The sequence below is a fragment of the Solanum verrucosum genome, unplaced genomic scaffold (genome assembly GCF_900185275.1).
Source record: "Solanum verrucosum unplaced genomic scaffold, falcon-dt-bn FXZP01000047.1, whole genome shotgun sequence".
In the NCBI taxonomy this organism is placed as follows: Eukaryota; Viridiplantae; Streptophyta; class Magnoliopsida; order Solanales; family Solanaceae; genus Solanum; species Solanum verrucosum.
The window spans coordinates 227,888-242,138 of NW_026020155.1; the positions used below are offsets into that span (position 1 = coordinate 227,888).

The 14,251-nt window shown below is 31.3% G+C and overlaps 1 protein-coding gene across 2 annotated transcripts; it reads left to right on the plus strand.

Moving 5' to 3' along the window:
- The first annotated feature begins 2,682 nt into the window (after positions 1-2,682).
- Positions 2,683-14,251, plus strand: LOC125828232 (MADS-box protein SOC1-like). Of its 2 annotated transcripts, none has more exons than XM_049507547.1 (8): positions 2,683-2,828; positions 3,092-3,281; positions 6,545-6,632; positions 12,642-12,703; positions 12,821-12,920; positions 13,004-13,045; positions 13,147-13,188; positions 13,731-14,251. In XM_049507547.1, the coding sequence occupies exons 2-8, from the start codon at positions 3,100-3,102 to the stop codon at positions 13,896-13,898; spliced, it is 684 nt and encodes a 227-aa protein (XP_049363504.1). In that variant the 5' UTR covers positions 2,683-2,828; positions 3,092-3,099; the 3' UTR covers positions 13,899-14,251. The 2 variants fall into 2 exon arrangements, with proteins under 2 accessions (XP_049363504.1, XP_049363505.1); XM_049507548.1 differs by having other exon boundaries at positions 2,748-2,828; positions 13,742-14,251.

Consider the following 14,251-nt stretch of genomic DNA (forward strand, 5'->3'; position numbering starts at 1 on the left):
TATTTTATAAATAATTTTCTACCCCTTTTCGGCCTACGTGGCACTATCAACAAGATAGCTTGAAAAAATTGTCAGCACGCGCTGGGCCCAGAAGATAGTACCACGTAGGTCGAAAAGGGATAAAAAATTATTTATAAAATAAGTTTGGGGGGTAATAGGACCTTAGTATATATAGTATATGTGTGTCTCTGAGATTTTGGGCATAGGTTGAGGGGATACTTATGCATTTTCCCTAAAAAAAATAGTTATTTTCCTTGTTATGTTAAAAATAATACATAAAGTAAAATCTATTTTTGAAATAATGAACAGATAAAAGTGAACCGAAGAAAGTTTAGTATAACAACATTTTGTAAAAGGAAAAGACTGACATATGCCATCAAACTTTGAGAAAAAGGTCATTCATTAAGGGGTAGTTTGGTAGTTGGATATAATCATATATGTATTAGTAATGCGGGTATTAGTTCTACAGGTATTAGTAATGTGAGTATTAGTTAAGCAATTATTAGTAATGTAGGTATTAGTAATATGAGTATTAGTTATGTATGTATTAGATATGTAGGTATAAGCTATACAAGTATTAGCTATGCAGAGTTTAGTTATACGGAGTTTAGTTATGCATAAATTATTTCTTTGGATGTTTTTTTTTTATATTAAAAATTTGTAAAATTATATATTTTAAAACTATAACATTTTTTACAATTATATCCTTTCCTTCTTGAACTTTGTATTTTTCCTTCTTTAACTTTGTACTTAAATTAAAACATTTCTTTAATTATGTAGAAGAAAAAAGTAGTCATGTGAGAGTGATAAGGGTAAAATATTGTCATTTTAATTTTTTACATATCAATTAGCTATACACATATTAATTATTCCACCTTCTACTCCGCATAAATAATACACAAATTTCCTCATAACTTATATATGTATTAGTTATGCGAGTTTCAAAATTGTCAACCAAACGTCGTATTAATTTTATACATAAATAACTTTTTTTCTTATCCACCTACCAAACACTGTATTAATTATATATATATGAATAACTTTTTTTTATCCACCTACCAAACAACGTACTAATTATATACATGAATATTTTTTTTTATCCACCTACCAAACGTCGTATAAGTTATACAGATTCTAATACATGGATACAATTTGTTTTATCCAGCTACCAAATGATCTCTAAAAGTTTGACTCATTTATAACATTTTATCGTTGAGAAAAAATTCATCCATGTCATTATTTGTTAAATGAAATGACATAGATGAATCAAACTTTTAACGAATAACATAGATGAACCAAATTTTTAATGAATGACATATTTTGAGCCTTTTCACAAAGTTTGTTGGCATAGTTGAGCCTCTTCCCTTTTAAAAAATAAACTAATTAATGATGTCGACGAATCATAATTGATCATGTATAAAAATTGATTTTATAAATCAAAATTATTTTTAGTTAACAAATAATATTATAAATAAAAAATTTCTCAAACAAAAATGACCTAGATAATCCAAACCTTTTACCAATATCATAAGTGAATCTTTTCTCCAAGTTCTGATGACATATTTGAATCTTTCAGCTTTATAAATATCAGTTGGGAAGAAGCTGACTCGGCCTAAGGAAGTGAGCCACGTGACAAGGCTTGCTACCATTGGCCATTTTTCTGCCAAACGTTTCAAAATGCTTTACCGTGTCTGCCCAACTTTATATTCTAAGGCTATTTAATTTTTCTCTACATACACTTTATATATTTATGTGGACCCTCCTATTACTTCCCAATCTTAGCTTGTTACTAATTAAGGTTTTCATTTTTTTTAAGATAAGGGAAATCTGCGGTCGCTATTCTTTGGATGCGCATAGATTAAAATTCTTGTTCTTATGCAATAGCTCACAAACCACATGGAAAGGTGATCCGCACTAGGTAAGCCCGGTGCGATGAGCTCAACCCAGAAGGCAAATCTCTTTTTTTCGGTGGCAAGGGATTTTAATTAAGGTTTTCATTTACAATAATTTTTTATTTAAATATTTTCTTAAAAATAGTATACTATAAGGGATAATATAAATTTATTTCTAACAACAACTGTTTTTATCGAATAAAATAAAAGTGTAATCTCCATTTCTATGGGCTGAATTAGCGGTCTCTCCTTTTCTTAAAAAAAATAATCTATATATGCTGTTGCTTTCTGAGGATGAGATGACTAAAACAAGATAAAAATAAGGTTTATTTTTTTTGTGCTTTTCTTTCCTCTTTTTTTTTGGTTTAGTTAGTGGGTAATAAGAGTGATGGAAAAAGACATAAATAAGAGAACAAATTAAGAGGTGTTTGAATTGACTCTTTTTGTATGTGGCTTATAAGTTATTTATTTATGTGATATATTTTGGATTTCAAAATTTAAATAAGTCTATTTATTACTGTAAATATTTTGTATATCTTTTAAATATTTTGAATTATTCTCCATCAAACTTAAATTGTTTGACTCTTGAAAAATGAAATATACAGGGTAAAAGTGAAATTTTAGTACCTCTTCAGCTTTAAAAAGGTACATTTTTTATGTTATCCAAACACTTTCAAAATAAAAAAAAAATAGCTTAAAAGTCAAAAATCACTAAAAATAAATTAATCCAAACCCCATTACACAAATATATGGGAAAATTAATGTTTTGGGTTTTGTGGTCCGCAAATGAAGAGATGCATACATCAATCCCATAAATAAAGATCCTTCATATATATTCTTGCTTCTTCTTCTGTTTATATTTATATATATTTTCTAGGAATCTAATTCCTTAATTATTTTCTTTTGCCATCCTCTTTCCATTTTCCCGGAAAATCGGTACGCAAATTCTCAATGTCTTCGTCCTTTAATTTTTCTAGCTAAATGTGTTTTTTTTCTGAGATTTTGAAGCCATTATAGTACTATTTTTTTTCCTGCTACTGCACTCTAGCTTGTTTTCACAGCTAGGGTTTTCCAAAGTCCTTTTTTTTGCTGAAATTAATTCATCTGTTTCTGAAATATGTTTTGAGGTACTTATAGTCCATCAATTTGTTTCTTCGTTGTAATTTTATCCTTCGAGCTATAATAATTAATCTTTGCAGGAATAGAAATGGTGAGAGGAAAAGTAGAAATGAAAAGAATAGAAAATTCAACGAGCAGGCAAGTGACGTTCTCAAAAAGGCGGAATGGACTTGCGAAGAAAGCTTATGAATTATCAGTTCTTTGTGATGCTGAAGTTGCTTTCATTATTTTCTCACATAAAGGAAGACTTTTTGAATTTGCTAGCTCCAAGTAAGTACTATTTTTTTTTCTTTTTTTTTCCATAAATTAATCTTATTAATTTCACTGTATTCAATGTATACATTTTTCTTAATTCTGGGTTTGCCATTGTTGTTCTGATTTCCAATTAAAGAGGTGTGGGCTTTATGTACTTTGAAAGTACGATGATACTGTTTTTTCTTAAGTTGGTCTAGTCATAACCTCGTCTGCATCAATTTATGTTTTACCACTACTCGGTATATATGTCTTGATTGTTGTTCATTAATTGCTTCTCATCACACATTTGTAACTTGTTCATATCTCATTTATTGCATTATTCATCAAGGAAAAAATAAATTTTGTTGACAAATGAAAAAATTAATTGCTTCTCATCACACATTTGTAACTTGTTCATATCTCATTTATTGCATTATTCATCAAGGAAAAAATAAATTTTGTTGACAAATGAAAAAAATCTCAAATATGTGGTTAGTGAGACGAGTGATTTCCTTATAATGTTTGGACAATTATCGTATTTTTGAGTTAGTTTCTGAGGCATGAGTTAGGTTCAAGATCTAATTTTACAGGTGATGATTATGGGGAAGAGTTAAGGTATGAGTTAACGGGTTTGTCCAATTCAGTGACTGTGGTTCAAACCTTGCATTTGTCTTGATCTTGAATCAAGTAACTTGAATAGATTAAGATACTGATGATCAATAGTATTTCTTATTAAGGTGTTCTCTATCTTTGATTTCCTGAGAAATTCAGAGAAACACTTGGATTTCAAGTTTGATCCAATTAATGTACGACCTTAAAAATATATATTGATCTTTTATAACTAACACTCAATGAGTTCCGGAAAAATAATTACAACACAATATATAGTTTTATAGAATCATGTGGAGGGGAATGGGATTAGAGGGTGGGAAATCGAACTTAATTGTTAACTGTGTTACTATTTTATTGAAGAACTTAAATATGATATCAGACTAGGCATAGATCTTGTGTTTGAATCAGTACCCCATTAGCAAAATAAAAATAAAAATTTAACAACGTACGTGCTTAAACCCATAAAAGAATTAAGCTCGCATATGAAGGGACATGTTAAAAACCAAATTAAATGAGTACTTAATGAACACTCATCAACAAAATTAAAGTTAAGTAGCCATTCAAGTGGATTTTGAGAGTTAAACAAATTGAATTTGAAGTTCATATTGGTATGACCTAGAAGGTTGAGATGCTAGATGCAGATGTGTTATTTTATGCAATATCCAAAAGGGGCCTCTAAATTTATTACAGTATGATATCACTGATACAACATACACTTCTTTTGCATTGAGGAAAATTAAAGTCGAGAATCTTTTTGAAACAACCTTTTTATTTCAGAGAAATAGTTACAACATGTATCCAATATATTTCACTGAGTACGTTGTTGTATATCGAGGAAAGTCTTTTTTCTTGGGAGTGGGGAGTGGGTGTGGAGGTACATATATTTGGTTGCTTTAAATCCTTTTGAGCAGTATATATGGTACTAGATAGCGTTGATTACTACTGCTCTATATGCATCTTTTTATGTCAAGTCACCGTCCTATTTAATTCCTCTAGTAAATACCCTCATTTTTGGGGAAATAATTAAAATCCAACTAAAATTAGTCTACTTGGTTGTGTTTGGAAACCTACTAATTAATGGAGAAACTAATTACAAGTTACTCTCAATGAAGACAAATAAAAGTTACCTTTTCCAAGAGATCTTATTACCTAGCCTATAGGAAGGGCTAGTGACATTGTTTTGGAAATACTTACTTCCACTAATTACTTCAACCGAATGAAAGAGGTTATTTGTTACGTGAAATAAGAATAATAATTTTGAGATTAATTTTATTCATGTTTGGTTTTAAGTGTTAGGTAATTTTGGATGTACTAAAATGGTAGGATTACTCCCATGTAATATCCTCGCTTATTATATTTTGTGTACCAAAGAGTTTTTTAGTCATCAAAAAGATATTTATATGGAAGGAAGTCTTCATATATCTTGAAAATAAGATAAATTACTTACTTTGACATATAAATAAATGTGACATGATAGTGTAAATATTCTTTTTGCTGACGATGTATATGACTTACGGATAGAACAGATGGTCTAACTACGTAACTTTTTCTTTTTCATTACTTTCGTGGTCGTGCCTCGTGGCACGGCAACACCTGTACTATTGAAATGGTTCGTCAGTAGAGATGTTCCCACATGTGCTTGTTTTTCCAATGGTACTATAATTCCTATTCCTATCCCTTCATTCCCTCTTTTGGTCTATCTACATTCCAGGAAATTCATATGCTCTACGGACAGAGCAAAAAGTGGAGTCTTGGTCAGAGCAAGCCACCCTATTCTATTACTAGACATAATTGAGAGAAGCTCATCCGAAACTAGAGTTAGAAACACTTTATTTCGTTTCGTTCTTGTTCTTCATTTCCTTCTTCTCGAATTCAAGGGGGACTTCTCATATTTAGAATCTTTCTGTGGTGTGCTCCGTTTACTATTCTTTTGTATTTTCTTCTTTTTACCACGAGATAGGTCAGCAAAGCCTGAGCAGGCGCGGAGAAAGAAAGGCCAAACACTTCAGCCTAACGGGAATGAGCAACGACAAAATGAGAAGATGAGGTGCCTCGGGCACCCTATTTAGAAAGAAGGGTCAAAAGTTTTGGGCATGTAGCTTTCCCCGTCTCCCCTTCGTCGGGCGGTGCTTGTGTGGAGGGTGCGCCATACTCTTTGGGAATAGGGACTATAACTAATGCAATTACAGGTGACTGATCATACAACGACACTTTCAATTGCTGGCATTCATTGATCATTTTCCAGCATACTTCTCTTTGACAGTTTAGAGAACAGTTAATTTATATAAACAGTGACACCTTCATAGCAAAATCAATTTTAAAGTTAACTACTGAATGAGTGTCTTCCGGTAGATCCCAAAAGGCACGCAAGAAGGTTGCATCTTGCACTATACAATTTTGTTTTTTTCTAGCTATTAACGTGAAACTTTTATTTGTACATCCCATCGAAATAAAATTTCAATATTCTGGAATAACAATGGACTAAAAATTTATCATAAAACATGCATGCTATATTGATTAAGATACAATTTAGCAACCCGCAAGAATAATATTTTCAGTAGCATCTATTGAGAGTGTATATATATATATTCATGACTTCATCTACTGCTACAAAAGCACAAATCTAGCACTTCAAAATTTAGGCTTGATGAAAGCTTTACAATACTAATAATTTTGGGATGATTCAGCATGCAGAAGATAATTGAGAGATACCGTGCACGTGCAAGAGAAACAATGACGGTGGACAAAAGCACTGAACTCGAGCACTACATGGAGGTAAGTATTTTCTCTTATATGTGCATCAAACAATAACCAAAAAATTCGTGTAAATTTATGTGATATAGTTTAATTGACATTGAGTTTGGGTTTAAAGAATTATTTAAAAAAAAATTATAGTTTGAAATAAATACAATATTTGTGCAAATGATAGATAATACTTACCAATTAAATTATTAGTAAATATATGGTAGGAAATGAGAAAAGGAAGAATAAGAAGCTTTTTTTGGTTGGTGCAAATGATAGATAATACTTATAAGTTAGTTCTTTAGGTCTTTCCAGATAAGATTATACTTGTATAAAGATAGAAAGATAAACTCATCATTCAACTTTATCCCAAAACAAAATCTAGAAGTAAGTTTGAATTTGCTCTTTACTCAATCATGATTTCAATCTTTTAAAATCTTCTTACTGATTGAGAGGCTTCATAAAATATTTGCAATTTGATTATGAGTCTTACACATTTGATCTCCATTGTCTTCGTGGCAGTACTTTTTTTTATCCCCACATATATATGATTTCTTGGTACAATCTTTAAATACAATAGTTTCTTTGTATCCACCCTCAAAATTTGAGGATCACAAGGTCGAGAATCGATGAAATTTTCTACGATTAAAATTTATGTAGACAAAGAAAAATGAAACATGTCAATCAACATGGTTCAAAGGTACACTGTCACAAGCAGTTGAATTCGGGAAAGCTTCTAAAATAAATAAAGATATGAGTGCAGAAATCAAGAAATAGATAATGTTAATTTCGTGATAAACACAAGTGAATCAATGAGTTTGATTAGAAGAAGGAGTCTAAAGAGGTAAGTAGTTTTAATTGAAGAAGGAGTCTTAATTGAAGTAGAACTCTTCAAGTTACTATTGAATTGAAGAGTTGGAGTTCGCTACAATACAAAAGAATCAATGAATTTGATTTGAAGAAAGAGTCTAAAGAAGCAAGGAGTTTGAATGGAAGAAGGAGTCTTAGAAATCTAAGTCAAGAGAGTTCAAGTCAATGAGGAGTTTGAAATGAACAATAACTCTATGAATAATTGTTCTTAAATAGAGGTGAAGTCGTCCAGAATACTTGTGCATTTATAGAGCTAAAAGGGCAATTAGAAAATTGACTTTGCAAGTGCTACCAATAGGCTGAAGGAACACATTGATGAATCAAATCCTATTATAGATTCTATGTACTAGAAGGTTTTCATTGAGTCGTAGTATTGATGTATGTTTAGTTCAATGTGTTGTCTTCAAGTTGAGTTAATTCGAAGACTTAGGAACACATACCTTGGGAGGTTGGTGTTGAAGTTTGAGAATTATAGTTCATAATTTCTTAGGTTAAATAGGTTTGTAATTGTTTTGTGTTGAAGCTCAGTGATTTAGTGAAGTTGAAGTTAAATCGTGTAGAGAAACAAGTCGTGATTTTCTACACTTTTTTGAGCCGAATGTTTTTCACGTAAATATTGTGTTTTTACTTACTGTTCTTATTGTTTTGCTGAAACATATTAGAAAACCTATTTCATACTTACGCGAAAAATACAATTAGTAAATTACTAGTCGTGCAAACTATCATCTATCTTAAGGTTTAGCTATAGTGTTGACTTTTATTCTTTTTTCTTGACGCTAACATGTTGGATTTCTCTTCAATATTGCTATGATATACTTAGGATATCAATAAACTTATGACATCTGTAACACGCTAGCATGGCTTCCACATCCGCTTTTTCATTCACGTCCTCTATAGATTTTTTCACCATACAGACATCTTCCACTTTCTTTCCATATCTTTTTAATTTGTTCACAACAACCTCCGCGTGCTCTTAAATAACAATTTGAACTGTATTCAAATTTCTTCGATTTAAATGCTTCAAGTTCATCCTTTGGAGATTGAAGATATTTGTTTTTCACATTATTATCAACTTTTCTGAGAGAATTTTGTAAAATCTTTTAAACTTGTTTTAAGATTGTTGCATTAGTCATTTTTCAAACATGATATCATCCAAGCGTTGATGAATGCTACTAGTTGATAAGAGGATATGATAATGGTGGAAGAGGAAGAAGTAATAGTAACAAGTACAAACCCAACAATGAAGAGAAAACCAATGATCATTTATAGGTTGTAATCATGAATAAAAAAGAGGAAAAAGATGTGGTTACCATCAAGAAACAAATGAAAAAAGGTTTGACAAATTTATAATTGAATGTTATGATTAGCATAAATTAATCATTTTTCTTGGAAATGTCATAGCAATAATCGAAGGGAAATCCAACCTTGTGGATAATGAGAAAGAAGAAGAAGAGTCGTTAGGGATGTAGTAAATCTGTAAATGTAATTTAAAATTTTCTTCTTTGTTTCAAATGTTAATCTCAATTTTCAAATAAACTTGAAAAGCTTAATAATGATATCCGCAACTTGATTATGATTCATCACATATTTGAACTCCACTCTTACTTCCTTTTTGACAATGCTTTCTTTTTATTCACACATATGGTTGCTTGATCTATTATCCAAATATCATGACCTACAATTATCTTTCTTTTCCATGACCACAAGTCCACAACCTTTAAATGATAATTGAGTATTGACTTTTCTTTTCATTGTTAGCTTTTGTTTCGATTGTTTCTTCCTCTTCCACAACTGTCACGTTTTCTTTCTTGTCCATACCCTCTAGAACTCTTTTCACCTTCTTCATTCTTTATGCCTTGGTTTCAAGAAAGTGGCCTTTCTTGTCTCTTTTTGATTTTTTCTTCATAGACTTGTAAACAACATTCCAACTACTTCATCATTATAGATTCCATTCTTGAGACTACCAAATAACACACATAACCTTATAAAGTTTAGATGTTACGGATAGGAGGCAGTCGAGAATGTGATGTAAAAAAGGATTAAGGAGGATCCTATCCTAAAAGAGAAGAAGTAGGAGGTAGCTTCTGGGGCAGAATCAAATGATTATATAAGATAAACAAGAGGATTTAGACAATTCACTTTGAGTACAAGAAAGTCTACTAGTAGGAATTCCTCATGGAAGAGCTATGTTGACAAAATTTTCAAATCTATTTAGTATATGGCACAAGAAGGTGAACTTTCATTTATATATCAAACTTTTGCTTTGGTTTGTTATTGACTTGACTACATTATCTCACTGAGTAGTGTTTTCTCATGGAGGAAAGAGAGATGGGCCAAATCATGTGGGTAAGTGCCCAATCAATTTCATACTAGCTGTTAGAAAAATAACAGTAGAAAATATAATTGAAGAAGAAGATGGCTTTGAGACGTGTAATCACTTTCTTTAAAGAGTTATTGTCCATGTACACATTGGGGTAATACAAATAATTCTCTTCAAGGATACAACAAAGCCCTTTGTTTATACATGCAGATTTTTCATAGGCTACTTCTTAGATAGTCTTTATATTTATAGAACTTAAGAGATAATTCTTCATAAGAGTCATGTTCTTTCATGAACATATGACTTTTCATAAAGGTCATGTTTTTTCCTGAATAAAAGACTTTTCATAATAGTCACGTTCTTTCATGAACAAATGTATCTGTTCAATTTAAGACCTCTATATATTACAAAATATTCAACACTTGCTACTTCCACTACCATCACCCCTAGTATTGCATCATTTATGAGAGTTCGATCATTTGAAGAAAAGGCACTGGATTACACAAAGTGTCCCTAATGCTATGATGTTGACAATCAAGTCAGCAACATTTTTGAATTTAAAATATTAAAGATTATTTGGATCATTGTTCCAATATATCTCAGCCTTCACGGCTAGCTTGCTTCCACTAGTAGCAAAGGGGCGACCTTAAGACATGTTATCAAGGTGAAGGTATGGAGGTGCGACAATGCAGCCCAATCTAGTCTAAGGAGGAGTGGGACTTTGGAAGGTACAGGAAAGAGAAAGGACATAGCTTAATGGAGGAGTTAGAATCGTCTACTCGATTCCTTGTGAGAAGATTAAGGACTAGGAGCTTATTTTTTTTGCTCATTTGAATGTAAATATGAGGGACTACACCCTTCGTGTGGTTTGTTATTAATATACAAAAATGTTACCTAACCAAAAAAAAAGGGACTTTCACCAATTTTTTGAGTGAGAAGTAGATGTTGGTGAGAAAAGGAAGTTGAGTTCAAGTTTGGAGCACATGGCATAAGCCCAAGATCTCGAGATGACTCTAAAAGCTAACGAGATGATTCTTATAAACCAGCATTCCTCAGAGCAAGGGAAAATCTTTCAAAAATCCATGTGGAAATTCTTTTTAATTTGGGTGACGTTGAGATTCGATCTCAGAATCTCTATCTGTTTTGATACCATGTTGAAGTTTGTGACCATGTCATCTAAAAGTTTAAGCTTAAGATGTTAGAGAGGGCACACTTTTAATTAGTTAGTGATATTGTCAACACTTTTCAACCAAATGGACGTTTTATCGTCTTTTACTTTCTTTTTCTACCTTTTCAATTCATTCACAACAACCACTATTGAATATATATTAATAGAAACTCGTGGTTGATTGACAAAATATATATATATATATATATATTACTTCAAAGTTGTTAGAGAAAGAGAAATATTTGAGGAGTCACGAGGTTTGTGGGAGAAGAGAAAAAGAGGAAGAGGGTTCTTCTGTTTTTCTTAATGAAAATGACAAGTACAAAGCAAGATATTTATAGGTATTAAAAGGAGAGCTCTAGAACTACTTGTAGTATAATTTTTTCACTTAGAAAATGCAAAATTAGAGAATTGAAGTGATCTTTGATTTCTGAATATGATTAACCTTAAGTACAAAAGAAGTTCTAGACTATACTCAAACCTTATGCAATAAAACCATCTATGAAGATGGGCTGCTCTAGACTTTACTCAAAAGAAATTCTCTAAATCACAATTTACAACAAATATCCATGACATTGAGTTGAACATTGGCTGTTAAAATTTTCTATATCAGAAATATTTGTAATTAGTGAAGAAAAGCCTAAAATAATGTGATAGCTTTGACTAATATATTTTAAAATGATCCAAAAAATATGTATACATCTCTTCAAGGAAGTTCATATACTAGAGCTAGCAAGAATGATGTATATTATATATGTCCCATTCTGCTTCAATCAATATTTTTATGATATAATAAATATATCTTTTTGTTACCAAATAGCATTCTATACAGGAATTTTTCGTACATTTTGACAACCCTAAGATACAGCAATTACACATTCTTACTGGAGCTTATATTCATGTTCATATATTTTTTTTCTTTGCTTAGAAGAAAATATATGAACACGGGACATGAATATAAGCTCCAATTTTATGAACATGGGGAGCTTATTTCATTTCTGTAGTGATCAATAGAGGACAGACATTCTTGAGTGAGAAAATAGGTGGGATAGTCAGATTTCGAGCTTGCTATGAGTTTTTAGACAACATGTGAAAAGTAATAGGGAAATAACTGCACTTAAATGGGACAAAAAAGGTTTGGTATAAAATTGATGATACTGAAAACACGAAAGAACTTATAAAGGATATCAATTGAACCCCGTGATATGTTCCTTAGTTTTGAACTTGTATATAATGGTTTGAACCCCATCAATTTAACTTTTTATTTTGAAACTCCAATAAATTTTTGAACCTCATGATCAATTCTTTCTTTGTTTTCTTTTACTTGGATTTGATGCACTTGACTCGAAGATTTTTCGGAAATAACCTCTCTAGGTACACTTTACCATCCTAGGCCTATTTTGTGAGATTTCAGTGGATATGTTATTGTTGTAGTTGATAGTAGGTGCTAAAAGTGACTATTTACTACTTATATATATGATCCAATTCCTGAGAGTACTGGTCACACCCCACTAGACAAGTCGATCTTTTGTAGATAAAATAAAATATTCAAATATTCAAAGGTAAACTGTACATCTTACTTTTACCTTGTGTCTGAAGGATCCTAGCTATGGAATTGCATGTCCAAATGGCAAATGAATGAGTTTTAGATAATGATCGCCATTGATTAATTTCATTTTTGCAGAACTTGAAGCATGAAACAGCTAACATGGCAAAGAAGATAGAGATCCTTGAAGTTTCCAAACGGTTCTCCATTTTCTTAACTTATTTGCCACAATTCTCAATTTACTACTCCCTCGTAACACTTATTTTAGAATGGAGGAAGTTTACTTAAATTTTTGAATTGGGGAATTAATTGATTAGGAAGCTAATGGGGCAAGGATTAGGGTCATGTTCAATGGATGAACTAGAAGACATCGACAGCCAACTGGAGAGGACCCTCAAAATTATAAGGGCTAGAAAGGTACAAATTAAATTCATTATTATCCAATATTTGACACTAATTAAATTATTAATCCTTAATTCTTTTCTCATTTTAATTTCTAGACTCAATTGTTCAAAGACGAAATAGAACATCTAAACGCAAAGGTATGATCATCAACAATTAATTTATTTAATGCATTTTAGGGATTTTACTAATTGGTATAATTAATTATATGAACTAAATGTACTTTCCCCCCTTCGTTCAGGAGAGACTATTGCTCCAACAAAATGCAAGTTTACGTGAAAAGGTGAACTCTCTGATAATTGTTATTTTAATTAATCAATTGAATTTATTTCTTTTTTAAATCAGTTTTAAAATATTCATCACCTTTCTAAAAAAAGTTAAAAAATTAAACTTCTCTTTTTAGCGTTAGTGAGAAATTATTACAGCCACAAAAATGTTAGAACACGGTTAATTACACAAGTTTCAAAAATTTTATATATCGTCAAAAATGATGTGACATATTTAATATCATAAATTTCAATTTTTTTTTTCTAACTCTGTGCTCAATCAAATAGGTTCATTGTTAATAAAATTGAAATGAATGGAATAGTTTTAAATCATCCCACTTAATTTTCTTTTACATCTTTTCAATAGTGCTTCAACCTATTTTTATTTTTTTTACATACCAATATACATGGATGTGTCATTATACTCAACATATGTCCATTATCTTATAGGATATTCAAACTTTTCTTTTTATAATCAGAAACAATTTGTTACGCTAATAGTTGCATTTATGTTTTCTCGTTTTTTTTTTCACATTCGAAAAATCATTTCTCAATCCAGTGCGGGTTTAGGCCAATGCTATTAGAGTCAGCACCCGCACCCGTACCAGCACCACCACCAACACCACCAGCTCAAGCGAAAGAAAGGGGAAATTGTAGCCAAAGTACAAAGAATTGGGAAGTGGAGACTGAATTGTTTATTGGCATTCCTCAAATGCGCTGCTTATAGTAGCTCGGTTAGTGGCTGAGCTAGAATTTTTTCATCAAAGGAATTTAAAATCTGAAGAAGTAAGCACACAAAGAAGGCAAAAGGGGTTCAAAGTCTACTCTATATGCATTAAAAGATAAATTTTAACTATATATAAACAATGTAATTCTCACCGAAGGAAAATCAGTTAAACCCCTTAGTCTTACGTGGCTCTGCCCCCAACCGGGATAATGGGACCATTTGTTCATATTTTGTTTATGGTTCTCCTCAGTTATTTAGATTATAAAAGGCTAGGATTTCTCAATTATTTACAACCGTAAGGATTTGCAAATTCAATGAATAATACCTTACAATAAGAGTGTAATGTTTGCCCC